The sequence below is a fragment of the Lycorma delicatula genome, chromosome 2 (genome assembly GCF_047948215.1).
Source record: "Lycorma delicatula isolate Av1 chromosome 2, ASM4794821v1, whole genome shotgun sequence".
Taxonomy (NCBI): domain Eukaryota; kingdom Metazoa; phylum Arthropoda; class Insecta; order Hemiptera; family Fulgoridae; genus Lycorma; species Lycorma delicatula.
The window spans coordinates 220,988,498-221,008,732 of NC_134456.1; the positions used below are offsets into that span (position 1 = coordinate 220,988,498).

General features: G+C 31.6%; 1 protein-coding gene across 2 annotated transcripts in view; it reads left to right on the forward strand.

Moving 5' to 3' along the window:
- Nucleotides 1-7,753: 7,753 nt before the first annotated feature.
- The window catches only part of l(2)k09022 (HEAT repeat containing 1 homolog l(2)k09022), a 97,364-nt gene continuing 84,882 nt past the window's right edge, over nt 7,754-20,235 (forward strand). For both annotated transcript variants that reach the window (XM_075357218.1, XM_075357219.1), the window contains exons 1-2: nt 7,754-7,947; nt 15,091-15,241. In XM_075357218.1, the coding sequence (XP_075213333.1) occupies nt 15,097-15,241 (145 nt within the window). In that variant the 5' untranslated portion in view covers nt 7,754-7,947; nt 15,091-15,096. The remainder of the gene's footprint in view (nt 7,948-15,090; nt 15,242-20,235) is intronic.

Sequence of the window (20,235 nt, forward strand, 5' to 3'; positions counted from 1 at the left end):
ATAAAATATTTTTTTATTTCTGTTTAACTTTTTTTATTGCAGTTAATTCCTGAACTCTTAAATCGATTTTCAAAATTGAAGTTTGCATTTTCTTATATGGTAAGTGTAAAACTTAAATATTTCAAACTTAATTTCTCAATTATTGAACAGATTTTCGTCATTAAAATATCAATGTCTTTAAACTTTTCTGAAGATTAATTAGTTTGATAATTTTTTACTACATTGTGTTCTAATCCTTTTCGATTTTGTAGTGCAATAAAGAAAAATGTTTTTATGTAAAAAAAGAATATTACAGTAATTTTATTTTCAGATAAAAGGAAAAATTTAGGTCATTACTAGAAATATTGGAAACTAAAAGCAGTAGTTCCGTCCTTCTGAATTACAGATAAACATAATTTTTATTTCCTTACATGAGATTCAAGATTTTAATGTTTTTTTGATGCTTAAAACAAATATAACTCAGAATCTTTCTATCGCCCACCATTTTTGAAAAATGCTTAAATTTTAATTAAAAGGATTTTTTCATTTTTCATAGGTAACATTTTAAGCTCCTTTATTGTATTTTGTTAGCTCATTTTTTATTGTTTAACTTTGTTAACATAATTTTTAAGCTCTAAATAAACAATATTAGACAAAGAATTAAATCATATCATAATCACATATTATGACATCATATCTAGTACTGAAGAGTGAGCCTTCATGGTCAAGATTAATCATGTCTATGCAAGTCAAAACATGTAGCTAAAACACAGCTGTGTTGTTTGTATTAAGCGCTGGGTTTAGGAATGAATTAATTTTGTTCAATGAATTAAGTTTGTTAACAGTGCAGTGTCATAATGTCTCGAAATTGTGTAAATGATGTGGATGCCTATTGTTATGTATGTGGTAAGTTTACCGTAAAATCGGATAGAAACAACATTAAGCCTTTAATTAAAAAGCATATCATTTATACTTTAAGTGTAAAATTGATGTTCAGGATAAGACTTGGGCTCCTCATGTAGTATGTACTAATTGTTCTGTTTATTTAAGAGGATGGCTGAAAGGTACACGGATGGCTTTGCCATTTGGTATATTTATGGTTTGGCGTGAACCAAAGAATCATGTAACCAATTGTCACTTTTGTTTAATAAGTGTGTCTGGAATTTCTAAAAAATCTAAACATACTGTAAAACATCCTTCATTGCAATCTGCACAGGCCTGTACCTCACATTGAAATTATTCCAGTTCTTGAGCTACCTGTGAATGTATGTTTTGAAAGCAGCGATGAAGAATCAGGCAGTACTGAGGAAGACAATAATGATTTTGATTTATCTTCCAATAAGCAACATCTTATATCACAAGGTGAATTAAATGCGTTTGTTAGGAATTTAAATTTATCAAAAAATCAAGCTGAACTTTTAAGAATCAAGACTGCAAGGTTGGAATTTACTTCAAAAAAATATAAACATTTCGGTCTTTCAAAGCTGACAAAAAGAAGTTTCTCAGTACTTTATTGATGAAAATAATTTGGTTTATTGCACAAATATTGATGAGCATATGTTGCACTTAGGACAAGTTCATAAACCTGAGAACTAACTGGTGCCTTTTCATAAATTTGTCATATTTTAATTTGTCATATTCTACTACAAAATGGTAACAAATATACTTCGATACCAGTCACTTATGGTAATAATTTGAAAGAGACATACGATGTGATGAAACATGTTCATGAAAAAATAAATTTAAAAAAAAACAGCTAAATTACAAAAAAAAATTTGTTAGGCATGCAATTAGGCTATACTAAGTACATGTGTTTCCTTTGCGTATAAGACAGCCGAACTAGAGAAAAACATTATGTTACCAAAGAGTGGAAGAAATGAGACAACTTAACTCCAAATGGGAAAAATATTATTCATGAGCCCTTAGTTAAACCCAAAATAATATTTTACTCCTCCATATCAAGCTAGGCCTAATGAAAAATGTTGTAAAAGCAATGAAGTTGCAAAGAATATTGCTGGATTTTGTACATCTGGCAGAAATTTCCAAATGTAAATGAAGGAAAAATTAAAAAGGAATATTTTTTGATTCTCAAATAAGAGAGTTAGTAAAAAATTATGTATTTAACTCAATGTTAAAAGTAGTAACTCAATGTAGAAAGTGCAGCCTGGGAAATGCAAAATTTAAAGACGTTTGCAAAACTTTTCTTGGCAAACAAAAATCCGACAATTACCACAATATTGTTAATCAACTTCTTACTTCATACAGAGCTGCGGGATGTAATATGTCTTTGAAAATACATTTCTGTCATTCACATCTGGATTTTTAACTGGACAGCTTTAGAGTCATAAGTGACGAACACTGTGAATTTTTCCACCAAGACATTTCAGTGATGGAAAGCCATTATAAAGGGAAATGGATTACTAACACGCTAGCCAATTACTGTTAGACATTAATTCAGGATGTGGCTGAGGCTGTTTATAAAAAAAAAGCATCAGTGAAATCATTTTAACACAGGTATGGCCATGCAAAAATATAAATTTTACACATTTTAACTATATTTTCCCCTTAATTTTTTGAAGCATAATTTATTTAAAACTAAGGGTGATAGAAAAATTGTATTTACAGATCTGTAATGTACGCAAAAAAGCAATTCAAGAAATGGTATCAGACTTAGAGAAACATTAAACTTTTTTTTCTATCAGTGTTATCGATAAATATTAAGCTTTACTATTGTTATTATTAAACTTGGACCATCATTAGCAGATTATTAAGTATCCAAAATTGGAATTTTCCAATAAGTTTAATTATCTTATTTCTCTTTTTTCTTGCTTAAACAATTTGTATTTCAAGTATGATAAATTTTTCCACAAAAATTTTCGCTACAGTATGTTGAGCATTGGTTCAGTTACTCTAATCATGGCAACCATATAAGGCAGTTTGGCAGACTGAACCATATAATGAAATTCACCAGTTAAGCAGCTAGTCTTGTGGAGTTCTATGTTTCTAAATATTAAGTTATTACTTCTAGATTTGTCCAAATGGGTGCTAACTTACCATCCAAAATGTTTTTTACTATTTTGATACACATCACTTATTGTATCTATTTGCTTTATGTTCTTCATTTATAGCACCCCTAACTATTTTACCCCTTGTCTATTATGTGGATCATCGTCTATCTGACAATGAGCTCGTGATTGGTCAGGAAGCAAAATACCAATCTGGACGAGGCAATTTTTCAGGGTGAATGTTGGTTCCTTTTTAAGACAAGTAAATGTGAAGCAGAGTATTACCACACAGTGTTTGAGGTGGGACCTGGTCTTCTATAGAAGTTTGATTCTGAAGGCAGGTTGCTTTGTCTTCTTGTCTTGTATAGTGAATGAATATATAGATGTCCAGCCTTGTTTTAAGTGTTGTCATTATGGGCACAGTTCTGCCAGTTTCCACTGCTGTGTCCTCATTGTGGAGAGGAAGGATACAAGCGAGAGGATTGTCCCAATAAGTACGAGGGATTGTGATTTGTGTCAATTGTATGAGGTTGCACAAAGAGCATAAGCACTCTCTAGACAATAAGGATTGTGGGTCTTTCTTGAGAGCTGTTGAGATGTACTTCAATTCATTGAATGGTTAATTTCGGGCAGTTAAATGCTCAGGGTGCTTACATTGCGCAGATTGAAGGAATCTGGATATAGTTCTTTTGCAGCATCCTTATGTTATGGCAGGTAATCTGCCAGGTTTTAGTGGCTGGCAGAAGTTTTTGCGTAATCCTGCTAGTATGTCCACCGTTCTGTGCGAGAGACATCTGGATTGTGTCTTTGTTCGGTAGCTCTCTGATTTTCATCATGTTGGGAAGCTGGTAAGTGGGGACTTGCAAGTTTGTAGTTTCAATTTATGGAGCAGGATTGTCTGGTTTGTTGATGGCTGTCCTATTCTGCACAATTAATGCAAAATCTTTATGGTGGACCAGTACTTTGATGGATGAGAAAGGAAGTTGGTGGAGAGTTTCATGGTACAACACTGTCTTGAGGTTTATAATGTTTTGGATGAGTTGCCAACCATCACAGGAATGGTGGATGTTAGAAGTTTGTTTGCTGCACAAATGACCTGACTCGTAGAGCAGAGCTGAAGGACCTCAATGATCTGTATCGAGTCGATTTGGTTGAAATGATTCCTTACTCTAAAATAAATAATGGGTATATGTATATAATGGTCATAATATTTTTCTTTTCTATATTCGTATTCAATATTCTGATAAAAAGGAAGACTGCTGATGACGTGATAACGGCTTTGACTCCCATACTGAAAAATATAAAATGAAATGCTTAAGACATGTGAAATGCTAAAGGATTATGGTATCAACTACTACTCCACTCACTCTGAGAAAAAAGCCTCTATACTGGAGTGGTTGAAGAAGACATTAAGGACAAAGATTTGGATAAAATTCACAGAGCAAGGGTCGTTAATAAAGATGTTAATAAAAGCAATTAAGAGCTGGTACTGCGAAGGATTAACTCCAGTACAGTAAGACCTGCTAATATAAAATGAAATTCAAAGTGGACAAGCAAGTACAAGAAACCATTTACCAAAGGCTATCTGCCAAAATAATCCAATGATATCTTTGAGATCTACGCTGTGCATACTGAAAGCCGACTCGTAATTTATGAATTGATATTTGTAAATATTGGTCCTGATACTCGTAGTGAAGTACTGAAAGGTAAATTTAACGAATATGAACTGAACAAGCAAGCAAGACGTGTACCTAATTGAAAAGGTTATCCGTCGTAAAGGTGATAAGTTACTAGTTAAGTGGTTGGGATTGGATAAATCATAAAATTACTGGTTTGATAGATGAGATATCGTATTGAAAAAATAATCTAAAAACTGCTACATAAAGATGAAGTTGATAAAACAGAAGCAAAAGTTGACTGTGTCCAGTGCTGGCTTATAGCGAAAATTAGTGGGGGTACTGCTCCAGAAAATTTTTTGGGGCTTTTTCAAAGCCATGGTTAAAGCTTTATGTAAAATGAACCGAAAAAAATGAATCCAATAGAATAGCTGGAAGCAGGTTAAATCTAATTCTAAACTTTATCGCATTCAAGAATTTGTTACACAGTTTTTACGCACATTGTGCTTAAAAAGCTTATTAGGTTTAACTGAATAAATAATAAAATGTCAATACAGATAATATTTTTAAGTATAATTAGATAACTTAATAAAATGTCTGCTTGAAAACATTGTTGTCCAATGTTGCTTAATTTAAATTTCTATGTAGATAAATACATAATTAGTTTTGCAAGTTCTCTCTCTTTCGCCCTTCTAGCGTGTTTCTGGACAGATTTGGCAGTCAAAGAGCCCTGGCTTCTGCCATCTTCAGATCACTACTGAAAAAACAACTAAACCAGTTTCATATTCCTTCCACCGACTAAACTAGAAAAGGGAACGAACAAGGAACGTTCCATACAGACGCGGAGTAAAAGAAAAACCTTCCACCAGCACGCCAGGTCGGCACTGCGGGAGCGACAGTTCTCCCTCACTCTGTTTCTCACAGCCTCGCATACAGCTTTCTATGTGCGCATGCGCACAACAGTCAAAACACCACGCCACTGGAACTATGAAGCGCACAATTCCATACAAAAATTTTTGTATCGTTTTCATAAACTGAGGCATGGCTATTGACATTAAGCTTAAGAATTATATATTGCACAATTATAAAGAAGGAATTAAAGAAAAAGGGACTCGATTATATTAACTGTTATCGATAATATCAAGTGGAAATAAGGGGTACTGCAGTTCCACAGTGTCTATTCGCGAGCCGCCACTGACGGCGACATCGACGTTACCGTAACAAGCGGCTGTGACAGTGATGGTTTAAGGCAGAGATACGCGGCCCACTATTGCAGAGTACAATCAAGTACCGCATAATATGCGGTAGTTCAGGATGCTGTAAGACAAACTCCGCCTTTAGTTTACTGTTCCATACGAACGGTTTACGCTACAGAAACATTACGTATTTTAAAGTCGTTATATCAGCTCAAGTATCGATTCTTGGCAATTTTATGGAGATCTATTCTTGAGATCGGCTACTTCCTACACTCGGAAGATAAACAGTTCATATCACCTGAAGAAGCCCGATAACAATCTAATGATATTCGATGATGTGATTGAAGAGAAACAGCAAAATATTAGGAAGTATTAACCCGCGATTGATACAACCCTGACTCATCTTACTCTGAGACGCCGAAACATCTGATCCGTATCAACTGTAAGTTCTGGTAGTGTTCAAACAGGATGAGCGCATGGGTATAACGACCATGTGAGTACTGAAATGTCACTCGACGACTTTAAATCTGCTTGCTCCACGGCTTGGAACAATGACCGTCATGGCTTTATAATTATAGATAAAGAAAGTGAGTGAGAAATATCGCGTCGGTTTCGACACATTCATCACAAATATTAGTCATCGATAATGGGTCCGTTTCACCGATAACAGCACCCGTAACACCGTTGTTAAACATAATATATAATTACCACAGTGTAGATTGTGTTTATAATATACACAGCGTCGATCATGGCGAAGGATGGAAAGCTGAAATTAGACATGGCTAAGTAGCATGAATCGATTAGACGTAAACCTACAGCCTCTGTCAACAATTTTACTGAAACGATGCCTAAACGAAGATTAGTGAGATCCTGGATCAGACCGAATCAACCACACCACCGGTAGTATCATCTACGCCTTCGAATAGTAAGGAAGAAGAGTTACGCGGTGATGAGATGGATGACGAGAGCATATCTAGTACGAGACTAGTAATGTAGGTGAAAGGTCAATTGAAGAGGAGACTCACGATATCGTAGAAAATAAACGCATGGCATATTAGTCATTAGAATTCCTACAGGTACTAGATACTCGTGCCTACAAAAATTTAGACCATGTGTTTTGAGTTAAGAACATTGACGATCACTGGTGCATGGGAGAGAAGCTGATCATCTTTGACTAAGATGGAATGCATATCGACGAACAAACGTTTAACGTTTAAACTCACATCAGATTGGTGGAACAGTTATTCTACAAAAAAAATAACTTAAAACCGGAGGATGAATCGTATAAAAGCGACATGCAAACCTACATAATCATACTCAAAGCGACAGGTGCTCATTTAATGCCAACGGGTCAGGTGAAAAAAGTCGAAAAAACCGGTCATAACTTTATGCAAAACCTATTTATTTTGTATCATTCCTCGATAAGCACCTATTAGCAAAAGTACACCGAAACCGTAGGTGAATCCTTATACTGAACACATGTTCTAATCACCGCAATCCCTGCGAGCTGGCAGTGTGACACTTAAAACTTTCTGAAGCCACCACCGTACCATATGCTGACTTTGTGAGCAGATCAGTTATTAAGAGATATCAACTCTCTTGTGGGAATAGAATAAAAGTCTTCAGTGATGACTTTTCCTGGAAGTATGTTTCTAATATCAGAAAAACAGATTTTTAGATTATTTCTAATTGAATTCATCAGTCTCTATGTGATATTTTTTTGTTTTCTAGGATTTGGTTTACAATGACGAAGATGTATTCTGTTGACCTCAGTTGCTGTTTGGGTAGAAATATTTCCTTATTGGCAAACAAAGAATTAATACATTTTTAAATAATTTTTTTCAGGGTGTACGTTTAACGACTTTCTCAGCTCAGTTTTGAGCGTAACAATCTATGCGAGTCGATCAGTTAACAAGATCCTGTCAGTTACCCGTTCATTCTAGATTGATTTCTCGAAACTAGTAAGGTTGTGTGGTTGTGACCGTACTGCACGTGCTGATTGAGGTTATCTGCTAAATGTGTTAATTTCATTGGTTTATAAGATTTACATTTATAAGAATTTATTTATGAACGTATTAGTAGCACTAGAATAAACCAGAATCCTTTTTCTTTTAGTGGTTGGGTTGGATGCACATTTTTTAAGATACCATTGTAAGTTTTAGTTTTATTTGTGAATTGTTTATATTTAAGCTAAAATAAAAAAACACTGTTTTCAGTATTAGTGTATCAGTATCTACATAAACTTATATTAATTATTTATTTTGACTTACGAAGTTTATTTAGCATTCATTTTATTAACTATTTATATTACTAAAACTGCGACGAAATTGTTCAAATATTTGTCAATTTTGGCAACCATTTTGTTAATAATTCGATGCTTGGCGTTAACTTAGGTGAACCCAGAGATGAGTTTCGTAATTATTAATAATATGTAGTTGTTATTTACTAGTCCAAACGTTTAGACGAATCAGTATTAATCTTTAACAAACACAACACATAAAGATAAAACGACTCTAGAAAATTCCAGACCTATAAGTTCTTTTACATCGTCTTCAACAAAAAGTATTTTTAAGTACATGGTTTGTTGTTCAATAAGCTAAAATCTCATTTGAATAATATAAATATATTATTAGCAAAACAAACGTATACGAAGGAAATTGCTAGTCAAAATTTTAGGGTATTTTGAGATAAATAAGGCTTTTGGTTGCTTTTACAAAAAGTTAAGAAAGATATAATCAATGTAACCAGTAACTAGTTAAGGTCATGTGGGATAGAAAATATTGAGATAAAGTAAGAGATAAAAGGTGGTTAGAAATTATCAGTTGCAATTTGTTGATGTATTGGTTGGAGTTCTAAATTCAGTACTGTTTTATCATCCCCAAACTCTGTTATTGAGGTTTATTAAACTAAACAAACAAAGTATGAACAGTAGAAAAATGTTTAATACGAAACTCATAAAGAAGTAACGGTACTTAAGTACTATAATGGCGCCACTATGGTTGAAAGCCTATACATAATACGTTTGTAAATCTATGATGGCAGTTGGAATTTGTTAGAATAAAGTAGAAACACAAAACTAGAAATTGAATTATTTATTCAAATTAACCCAACCTAACCTGCAAAAATCTAACAGCTTCCTCTTCACAACATGGGAGATCCCAAATTCTAAGTGCACACATTTTACTTATAAGTTCACCATTAACTTTAACAAATATTTTTATTTTATTGTGTTACTGAAAAGAAGTAGAATGTAGTTATTTAACTACCACCAGTTTCACTGGTTATAACCTTCCAACAATAGAGATGCTGTTATAATACATAAGTACCAAACTAACCTTAAATTCAACCTTCTGTAATAGTTATCTTTAGAAGATTCAAAATTATATGTCGGATGCTGTATATCTGTATGTTGCTGGTGCTTAGAACCATTGTAAAGCTGCCCTATTGCTTTGGACAGGGCATGGATTCACAGATTTGCAGTTCGAATTGAATGTGTGGGACATGGATTTTTTCAGTTTGAAGACAAAATGGTATTTTTGGTTAACGTTCCTACGCTTATTTGCCTGACTTAACATTACATTCTTTCTATTATTTGCATATGAGCCTCAATGTCTGGGTTGACTAAATTTACCAAGTGGTAACTATTAGGTGGTTGTAAGTTTTGAATTGCAAACAATTTCTCCAATACTCATTAAAAGTAGTAGTGCTGAGTAATTTTAAAAATTTTGAAATTTTATTGCTAATAAAATTTTACTTCTGCGAGTTGGAACTGAAACAAAGAAACATTTATACTGATTTTATACACTCAATATCTCTCAAGAGCCACTTACCCTCAATCAGCCTACCTCTTTTATATTTTCTATGACTTATTTTGCTTCATTTATTTTTACACTTTCTCCTACACTAACAATCACTGAAAACTTCTGTAATATTGCGTGTGCACAAACTTCATGAAGGTATGAATGTATCCAGTCTATGCATGTATAAGATTTGCCAGTCTTGTTAAACAAGAAATTTTGACGCAGTGGTTTTATTATAATCCAAAATGCAACAAACAAGTGTTTTAATTAAATTTTAATGGAAAAACAAGTATTTTTATTTTGTGAAATTGTTTTGTCACACTTTTTTATAAATTTTTTCCTGTGAAAATTAGTTACAGTAATTTTTTTTATGACAACAAAAGCTTTCCCCTTCTTAATTTAATTTTCTTTCCTTATTGCTCACAAATTATTTCATAGAATGTATCTCAATATTAAACAGTTTAGAGGCAAATTGTTTAATAGAGGCAAGGGTAAAAAAAGTAAACAACTATCAGCGATCAGAAAAGTGTTGTAGCTTATACAATACCGATATAATTCAGTGCTATTACAAATTAGAGATAGCAGAGATGTGCTATTACAATTAAAGATTGATACGTGTATCATAAATTCAAAATCTTATCAGTGCTGTGATTAGTACTGTAATAAATGAATATAAATCCAATTTTATTGACTTTAAAGATAAGCAAAGATCTTGTTAGCAGGAAATAATGTTATGGTGTAACACTATTGAATAATCATTACCAAGCTTGTAGGTGTAGTGTTTGATGATAATCTAAAATTTTGTACTCTTTACTAATCTCTAGACTTGTTTAATCAATTACATTAATATGTAATCATGTTACATATTCTTTTTTAAAATTATCAATTTTTTAATGACTAACTGAATCACGTTTACAAAATACAAAGTTTTGAAAATCATGACTTGCTTTAAGGGAGTGAAAATGGCTTCATTGAACATGCCAGATAAATTTAGTCCAGTTTGTTATTTAAAAAACAGATAGTTTTAAATAATTATCGTTGATGATCATAATGGATAAACCTGTGGCAAATTTTGTTTGTAATTACATAGGTCAACAATGATTTTGTTACTTGGTCAATATTTGCTGAATCTTATTTATTTTTGGGCACTGATTCCAAATGTGAAGTCTGAATTTCCCTATCAGCCTCAGATTTTCTGTAATTGCCCTTCCTATTTTCTAGCAAGTACATGTACATGGAAAATGTAGGTGCAATAAATATATTATTTGTTGGCAGCAGTTAAGTCACTAAATAAACTATAATTTATTTGAGTTGAAAAATAGCCATGAAAAAAGTATTATTTACGCAGTAATTAAAAAGATTACAAATGATTATCTATGTTTAACATATTTTTTCTAAATGTAATTATGCTATTCATTAGACAAATGTTGTTCAGCATATGTGAATTTTGTTATGATAACTCACTGCTAGATGTAATAGTGTAAATAATAATAACAATGTATCATGCCGGCTAAGAAAAATCTCAACTACATCAGTCAAATGCAAACTCTTATGTGTGTAACATTTAGCGGTGTATCTAGTTTTCCTAGCAATTTGTGATTTTATTTTTCCCTGTAAAGTCAATGTATGTACATATTCCATTAATATGTATATAAAGTGTTCAGAGTTTTGTAATACATATTTGTGAGTGCATTGCAGTAAACACTTTAATAAAAATTTCACTTAGTTATATTAACATCCAGACAGTTTCTGGTGCATTTGTGGTGAGGTAACATTAAAGTTTTCCAAGGGGAAATATTTCATAAAAAAAAAAGTCATGAAGTTTATTTTAGATATAAAGTAGGTGATTGGTCAATCCATTTGAAGTGTTCCAAAAAAACATAAGCGGTTGCTTGACTGATTAAAAAAAAAAATTGAAACTTACCCACTTGTTTCCTACATGTTTCAGGACGTTAAAATTTTTTTTTTTTAAATTTTAAATAGTTTACTTGCGGTGGCCATTTTTGTTGCGGTGCACACACCTATTTTTGTGATTTTTAAGGGTTTATGGAGAAAATCATAACTAAAAAACTGTTGGTCCTGGAAAGATGAAACAAAAAGTAATTTATTCATAATTTCAAAAGGTAAAAAAGATTAGTCCACTGTTATTTACCTATCTCTCTTCTTTCTATGAGAAAATTACCAACAAAATTGAACATGAAAAATGGTGAAATCTCACTTTTGATAATTTTTTTCAAGAGGCAGGGATGACATACACAGTTTGAATTATTTTTTTATATGTATGTATATGCTAGTAGTAGTTTTACCATAAGTAATATTAATGGTGATATACTTATCCCTAAAGTTTTATGACTTTTTGAAAACTAATTTAAAAAAAATTCAAATTCTGGCTTCAAATAACTGTGGTGGGGCTGGTGATAAAAATGTCAAATTTGCACAACTTACAATGTTTTTATAGTTGTTTATGGCAAATAAAAAGTTTTTTGTGTATTGTACTAATAAAAAAAGTTATAACCTTTCAAAATTCATGAAAAACCAGTTAAATAAAAGTGATATGATTTTGACTCGCTAAATAAGTGCTCCAAGTGGTTTCTTGTCTTGTTTGCACTTAATATCTTTATACTTATTACTATAGTTGAAATAGAGTTGTTTGAACCATTTAACAGCAGTGTTCATGTTATAACAGGCGCGTGAAGTCATTTCCAATTGTCACGAAAATTCATGTTGCAATATACTCATTTATGCTTGTTGCATCATTTAGCTTTGCAGTTACAGACAGGTCAGTCTGACATTAGTCAGTGACCTGTTCACATCTTTACCGAGTGTCTCAAATTTCAACCTGTGTTTGGAAGCGTTTATTAAATAAATAAGTTTTACTTAGTAATATTTTTAAATTTTAAAATCTGTTAAATTTTTACATTATTTTCAAGTAATTTCACACAAAATAATGGAAGAACAATGTTCCATAGGAATTTATGTGAATTAAGAGTGTCATAAAACAGTGTGTGGTACAGTGCCAAAAGAACATATTAAAATTTGTGAATTTAGTGATGAAAACCAACCTATTTTTTTACGTGTTAATTCAGATGTCTCTAGAGTTTGTAAGTATCATGAAAAAGGTTTTTATCAAAATTCAGTCTGTATGGACAGTTCTGTTGTGATCCTTTGAGAACTCATAAAAAAACAGTTAAGAAAAACTTGAGACAAATAAAATTAGAGCAAACTGAAAGAACATATTTATCCAAATTTAAATTTAGTTGCCGGAAAGTCTCTTTGTATTGACTGTTTCAAAAGTATTTTTTCGTAGCAGAAGAAAGAACTGTATGAATGCTAAGAGCAAGAGCATTACATTGCCCCACGTCACAATATTGAGCAATTGGATGCTGTTTTTAGCATTTTGAGTGTATCACTGCCATCAAAATTGAAGCTACCTCAGGTATATTCCTGTGTCAGAAGGCAATGTAAGATGTTACTTTACTTCAGACTCTAAGAACTATGAAGACCATCCTGTATCAAGTATTGTAAAAAAGACTCTAATGCTTGTGTGTATGACAATCAGTTGTGGATAGGAGAAGTGGTATTAGCGTCGGAAATGACGATGTGCAGGTTCATTTTTTCTATCCAGCTGGACCACGTACATCATTTCAAGTCTCAACAAGACAAAGTGTGAGTACCGATCTGCAAAGTCGTGAGAATGTTGACATCGCTTGAACTAACTACTCAGATGGGTAGTTTTTACACAATTGCAAGAGAATTATCAGAAGAGATATCACAGCTGTTGGTTAACCACACTAAATAATAAACTTTCATTGCTACATTAACAGGCTTATTTCATTGAAGAATACTTAAAAATTTTGCTACAATTTATTTTTTCTTTGATATTGTTTACAAAAATAAACCAGTATAAAAATAAAAATGAATTCTTGAAAAAAGATGTTGGCTTCTCATTGAAATCTCAGTATGGGTAAGTTTTACAAGCATTTTTGAATTAAAATTGTATTAGGTTACTGGTATTTGTTATCATTAAATTATAACCTATCGCTAATAATTTAAAAAAAAAACTATTTTAAAAATACTAAAAATGTGAACTTCAACAACATATTTAAAAACTAAATTTAAAAAAATGTTAAGTACAAAGAAGACAAGAAACTCCCTTGGAACACTTATTTAGCGAGTCAAAATGGTATTGCTTTTAACGGGTTTTTCATGATTTTTGAGAGGTTATAACTTTTTTATTAGTACAATACACAATAGACCATTTTATATTTGCCATAAACATCTACAAAAACACTGCAAGTTGCAAATTTAAGCACTGCAAGTTTTGAAAATTTGAGATTTTTATCACCAGTCCCATCAGAGTTATTTGAAGCCAAAATTAAAATTTAAAAAAAAAATTCGTTTTCAAAAATTCATAAAAGTTTTGGGGGAAATATATCACCATTTATATTATTTATGGTAAAACTACTAACATATACCTTCATATAAAAAAATAATGCAAAGAGGCCATCCCTTCCTCTTAAAAAAATGACCAAAAGTAAAATTTCACCATTTTTCATTGTAATTTTCCACCACTGTATCAGTAATTTTCTCTTAGAAAGAAGAGAGATAAGTAAATAAACCACTGGTCCAATCTTTTACCTTGAGAAAATATGAATAAATTGCTTTTTGTTTCATCCTGCCAGGACCAATAGTTTTTAAGTTTCAGTTTTTTTGAATTTGTCAAGCAAGCAGCTTATGTTTTTTGGGACACTTCAGTTAGTTTGACCCTTTTGTTAATATCCAGAAATCCTAGTTTGCAGCAGAGTATTAGCATTTAACCTTTTTATCTCAAAGTCTGGGGTTTAAAGCCTTGTTTGGTTTATATTTTTTCATGTGCTACAAGAACTTGCATACCACATTTCCAAATTCAAAGTTCGAGCTTTTGTGGTAAATTAATCACAATAAATATATATATATAATTTTTTAGTTATATTTTGGTCATTTCATATAACTCAGACTATGGGTTAGAAGTTTTTTGATGATACAGATTTTTTTTAATTTTTGGTTTATAATTTTCTTATAGAATCTATTCAGGATTTGAAATATTGGAATTCTGTATTATGTAATGTTTCAGTTAAATGTTGAAAGTGGTGAAAAATTCATGTTTGTGTGAAACTTCTCTTACTGTTATGTACTTAACATTTTCTTATGATCATTTCATTATGGGAAGCTTAAAATCTTGTATAAAGAAATGGAATAGCGTTTATGAGAAAAATGTTAAACGTGATCACAATTTAACTACAGAACCTTCTGGATGAGATATTTGTTGACACTGTGTGGAAATTGGGAACATGTAAAAATAAGCTTTTTTCAGTCTGTAGGACATTTTTATTCTATATTAACAGTGAATAATTTTATGATAACACTCTTTGTAACTTCTTTCTCTTGCCTTTCTTCATATTTTACAAATTGATTTTTTATTTTAATATTTTTCACCTGGTTTTTGTTATTTTAGGGGAAGATGCCGGAGACATCATTGTCTCAACAGCTGAAACAGCTTTCAGCTCCACAAACGTCACAGCTTGTGGATAAGACTTGGAGGCCATCATTATTGTTTAATGTTAAAGAAGCTGCTAATATTGATCGGGATACTTTTTATTCAATAGGTGAAACATAAACTGCAACTACATGTTTCTTGGTTTAAAATATACACTTTTAAATGTAACCATTTAATACTGTAATACTATTATTCTTAATTTTAATTTAAAATTAAAACTTTGGTATTGACAAACCAAACTAAATTGAATAATAAAATGTTTTTAAAAAAAAATTTGTAACTTTTTCAGTCATCGTTTTTAATATTTCCAGAGATTGATGGTAGAATTCTTATACTAGTGTTAGCTGATGCTATTATTTTTTTAATTAGCTGAACATGTATTAAGAATTTGGTTGCAAAGAAAGTGTGATTTGAATTGTGTCTGTTGCTTTAGTAGTGTGTTATGTATTTTAATGGGTTTGGAAGTTTCAAAATGTTCAGGAGTATTGAAATGTGATCCTTTTTGTGCATGTGTAAAATATCAAAGCTTATTCTCACTGTTGGTAGGTTTGCAATTTGTGATTGCAATTGTTAATGCTATGTTGTTGCAGAGGGCTGTAAGCATTTATGGTTTCTTTGTTTGAAACTTTGTCCCATTGGACACAGTGAGGAATCGGAAAAGCTAGTAATTTTTATATTCCAGGGACATATGTTTGTTTGGTGATTGTTTTCTGTTTTGGAATATATAATTACATTTAGTTATCAGCTTTGTTAATTGTCATTTATGAAAATGTAGACTTTTTTGTTTAATTTTGTAAGTCAATATTTTTTAATGTAATTTTGTTAGTTTAACAATAAGTAAATTAAGCTCAATTGATGGTTATGTTACAGACATGCCAGTTTATCTGGCCCACTATTCTCAGAATTTTCTTATTAAAATAAAAGCAGGCATGTATCTCTTCTTTATGGTTGTGTACTTAAAAAAATGTAATAATTTGTTAGTGAAGTACAAATATACAAATGAGGTTTGTAGCATATGTGTGACTCAGTTAGCCAACTGGTTCAATAAATAAATTTTTTTCAAAAAATTATTCATTTTTTAAAGTAAAAGTGGAAATTAAAGTAATCAGTAATGATTAAAAAATCATTAAAAATTAAAAGTCATTAATTTAAGTAATGTTTGTTTTATCTTATGATGATTAATAAGAAGAATTATTAATACGAAGAATTAGTACAATATGAAAACCATTTTTAAGTGTAATTTGATTGTCCCATTAACAAAAAAAAATTTATATATAAGTATAGAAATTTACAATCGCATTTTGCTTGACACAACATTTTTTTCAACAATTCTTAAATATTAATTAATTTTTATTAATTATCCTGAATAATCTTTTGTTCTAAATTTTTTTTTGATATGCTAACTTATGCTAATTTTTGTTATTGTTATCCTAAGGATTTGACAACATTGACACAAGTTTAAATTTAATTACAGTTGTGTAGGTATTAGTACAAGTTTATTTTCATGCTGTTTATACCAAGCATAAATTTCTAGTTAATAAAGCTGACTCAACAATATTAATATTCCAGTTCATAGCTTTATAGAGATTGTGACATGTCAGTAATAGTATTATATGTGCTTAATAAATAATAATATGCATTAACTTTGAAGTCTGCGCTGGAATTTGGAATTTATGGTTTGTCATTGTTATCTTCTTCATTTGAGTTTCTGGAGAAGCTTAGATTAATGATTAACCTTTTAAGGAGTGGTGTCACTTGTACATAACAAACTATCCGTCTAGCCTACTCTTGCAACAATTGTTCTGAAAGTTTGAAAACTGTAACAGTATCATTATGTTAATAAGACCTTAATTTTGCTCTGTCATATAGTTTTAAAATGTCATTGTTATTGGCTTTAAAATGAATTATTTCTGTTACTTATAAGTTAAATTTAATATCAGCTAATATAATGAAGTTATGTCATCAGTGTTCTTATCTAGTTTCAAATGTCATTTGTAAACAACTATGTTGAACTTTTGTTCCATTTTTATAGCTGTGCATTATAAGGCTAAAAAAATTAGTTTTTAATAATTTTGTAGCTTGTAATGAAATACATATACATATTATAAATTATTTTGTCTTTGTTAACTCCAATTATGTATGAGTTGTGGTGTATGTAAGTTTTTTGAGGGTCCATCATAGCAAATTGTTTTTTTTTTTTGTCTTCAGTCATTTGACTGGTTTGATGCAGCTCTCCAAGATTCCCTATCTAGTGCTAGTCGTTTCATTTCAGTATACCCTCTACATCCTAAATCCCCAACAATTTGTTTTACATACTCCAAACGTGGCCTGCCTACACAATTTTTCCCTTCTACCTGTCCTTCCAATATTAAATCGACTATTCCAGGATGCCTTAGTTTGTGGTCTATAAGTCTGTCTCTTCTTTTAACAATATTTTTCCAAATGCTTCTTTCTTCATCTATTTGCTGCAATACCTCTTCATTTGTCACTTTATCCACCCATCTGATTTTTAACATTCTCCTGTAGCACCACATTTCAAAAGCTTCTAATCTTTTCTTCTCAGATACTCCGATTGTCCAAGTTTCACTTCCATATAAAGCGACACTCCAAACATACACTTTCAAAAATCTTTTCCTGACATTTAAATTAATTTTTGATGTAAACAAATTATATTTCTTACTGAAGGCTTGTTTAGCTTGTGCTATTCGGCATTTTATATTGCTCCTGCTTCGTCCATCTTTAGTAATTTTACTTCCCAAATAACAAAATTCTTCTACCTCCATAATCTTTTCTCCTCCTATTTTCACATTCAGTGGTCCATCTTTGTTATTTCTACTAAATTTCATTACTTTTGTTTTGTTCTTGTTTATTTTCATGCGATAGTTCTTGCGTAGGACTTCATCTATGCCGTTCATTGTTTCTTCTAAATCCTTTTTACTCTCGGCTAGAATTACTATATCATCAGCAAATCGTAGCATCTTTATCTTTTCACCTTGTACTGTTACTCCGAATCTAAATTGTTCTTTAACATCATTAACTGCTAATTCCATGTAAAGATTAAAAAGTAACGGAGATAGGGAACATCCTTGTCGGACTCCCTTTCTTATTAGGGCTTCTTTCTTATGTTCTTCAATTGTTATTGTTGTTGTTTGGTTCCTGTACATGTTAGCAATTGTTCTTCTATCTCTGTATTTGAACCCTAATTTTTTTAAAATGCTGAACATTTTATTCCAGTCTACGTTATCGAAAGCCTTTTCTAGGTCTATAAACGCCAAGTATGTTGGTTTGTTTTTCTTTAATCTTCCTTCTACTATTAATCTGAGGCCTAAAATTGCTTCCGTTGTCCCTATACTTTTCCTGAAACCAAATTGGTCTTCTCCTAACACTTCTTCCACTCTCCTCTCAATTCTTCTGTATAAAATTCTAGTTAAGATTTTTGATGCATGACCAGTTAAACTAATTGTTCTATATTCTTCACATTTATCTGCCCCTGCTTTCTTTGGTATCATAACTATAACACTTTTTTTAAAGTCTGACGGAAATTCCCTTTTTCATAAATATTACACACCAGTTTGTATAATCTATCAATCGCTTCCTCACCTGCACTGCGCAGTAATTCTACAGGTATTCCGTCTATTCCAGGAGCCTTTTTGCCATTTAAATCTTTTAATGCTCTCTTAAATTCAGATCTCAGTATTGTTTCTCCCATTTCATCCTCCTCAACTTCCTCTTCTTCCTCTATAACACCATTTTCTAATTCATTTCCTCCGTATAACTCTTCAATATATTCCACCCATCTATCGACTTTACCTTTCGTATTATATATTGGTGTACCATCTTTGTTTAACACATTATTAGATTTTAATTCATGTACCCCAAAAGTTTCCTTAACTTTCCTGTATGCTCCGTCTATTTTACTAATGTTCATTTCTCTTTCCACTTCTGAACACTTTTCTTTAATCCACTCTTCTTTTGCCAGTTTGCACTTCCTGTTTATAGCATTTCTTAATTGCTGATACTTCCTTTTACTTTCTTCATCATTAGCATTCTTATATTTTCTACGTTCATCCATCAGCTGCAATATATCGTTTGAAACCCAAGGTTTTCTACCAGTTCTCTTTATTCCGCCTAAGTTTGCTTCTCCTGATTTAAGAATTTCCTTTTTACCATTCTCCCATTCTTCTTCTACATTTTCTACCTTATCTTTTTTACTCAGACCTCTTGCGATGTCCTCCTCAAAAATCTTCTTTACCTCCTCTTCCTCAAGCTTCTCTAAATTCCACCAATTCATCTGACACCTTTTCTTCAGGTTTTTAAACCCCAATATACATTTCATTATCACCAAATTATGGTCGCTATCAATGTCTGCTCCAGGGTAAGTTTTGCAGTCAACGAGTTGATTTCTAAATCTTTGCTTAACCATGATATAATCTATCTGATATCTTGCAGTATCGCCTGGCTTTTTCCAAGTGTATATTCTTCTATTATGATTTTTAAATTGGATGTTGGCAATTACTAAATTATACTTCGTGCAAAACTCTATAAGTCGGTCCCCTCTTTCATTCCTTTTGCCCAGCCCGTATTCATCCACTATATTTCCTTCCTTGCCTTTTCCAGTGCTTGCATTCCAATCTCCAACTATTATTAAATTTTCATCTCCTTTACGTGTTTAATTGCTTCATCAATCTCTTCGTATACACACTCTACTTCATCATCATCATGGACGCTTGTAGGCATATAGACGTTAACAATCGTTGTCGGTTTAGGTTTTGATTTTATCCTTATTACAATGATTCTATCACTATGCGTCTTGAAATACTCCACTCTCCTCCCTATCTTCTTGTTCATCACGAAACCTACTCCTGCCTGCCCATTATTTGACGCTGAGTTAATTACTCTAAAATCACCTGACCAAAAGTCGCCTTCCTCTTCCCACCGAACCTCACTAATTCCTACTATATCCACATTCAATTATTTACTATTTCAACTTATTAAACTTCATTATTATTAAAGATAGTTTGCTGAGATGTCTTATATTGCATTTGTGCTTCCAATTTTATGACTAACAATTTTTATTTTCTTCTTTTAAAAAAAAGTATAGAT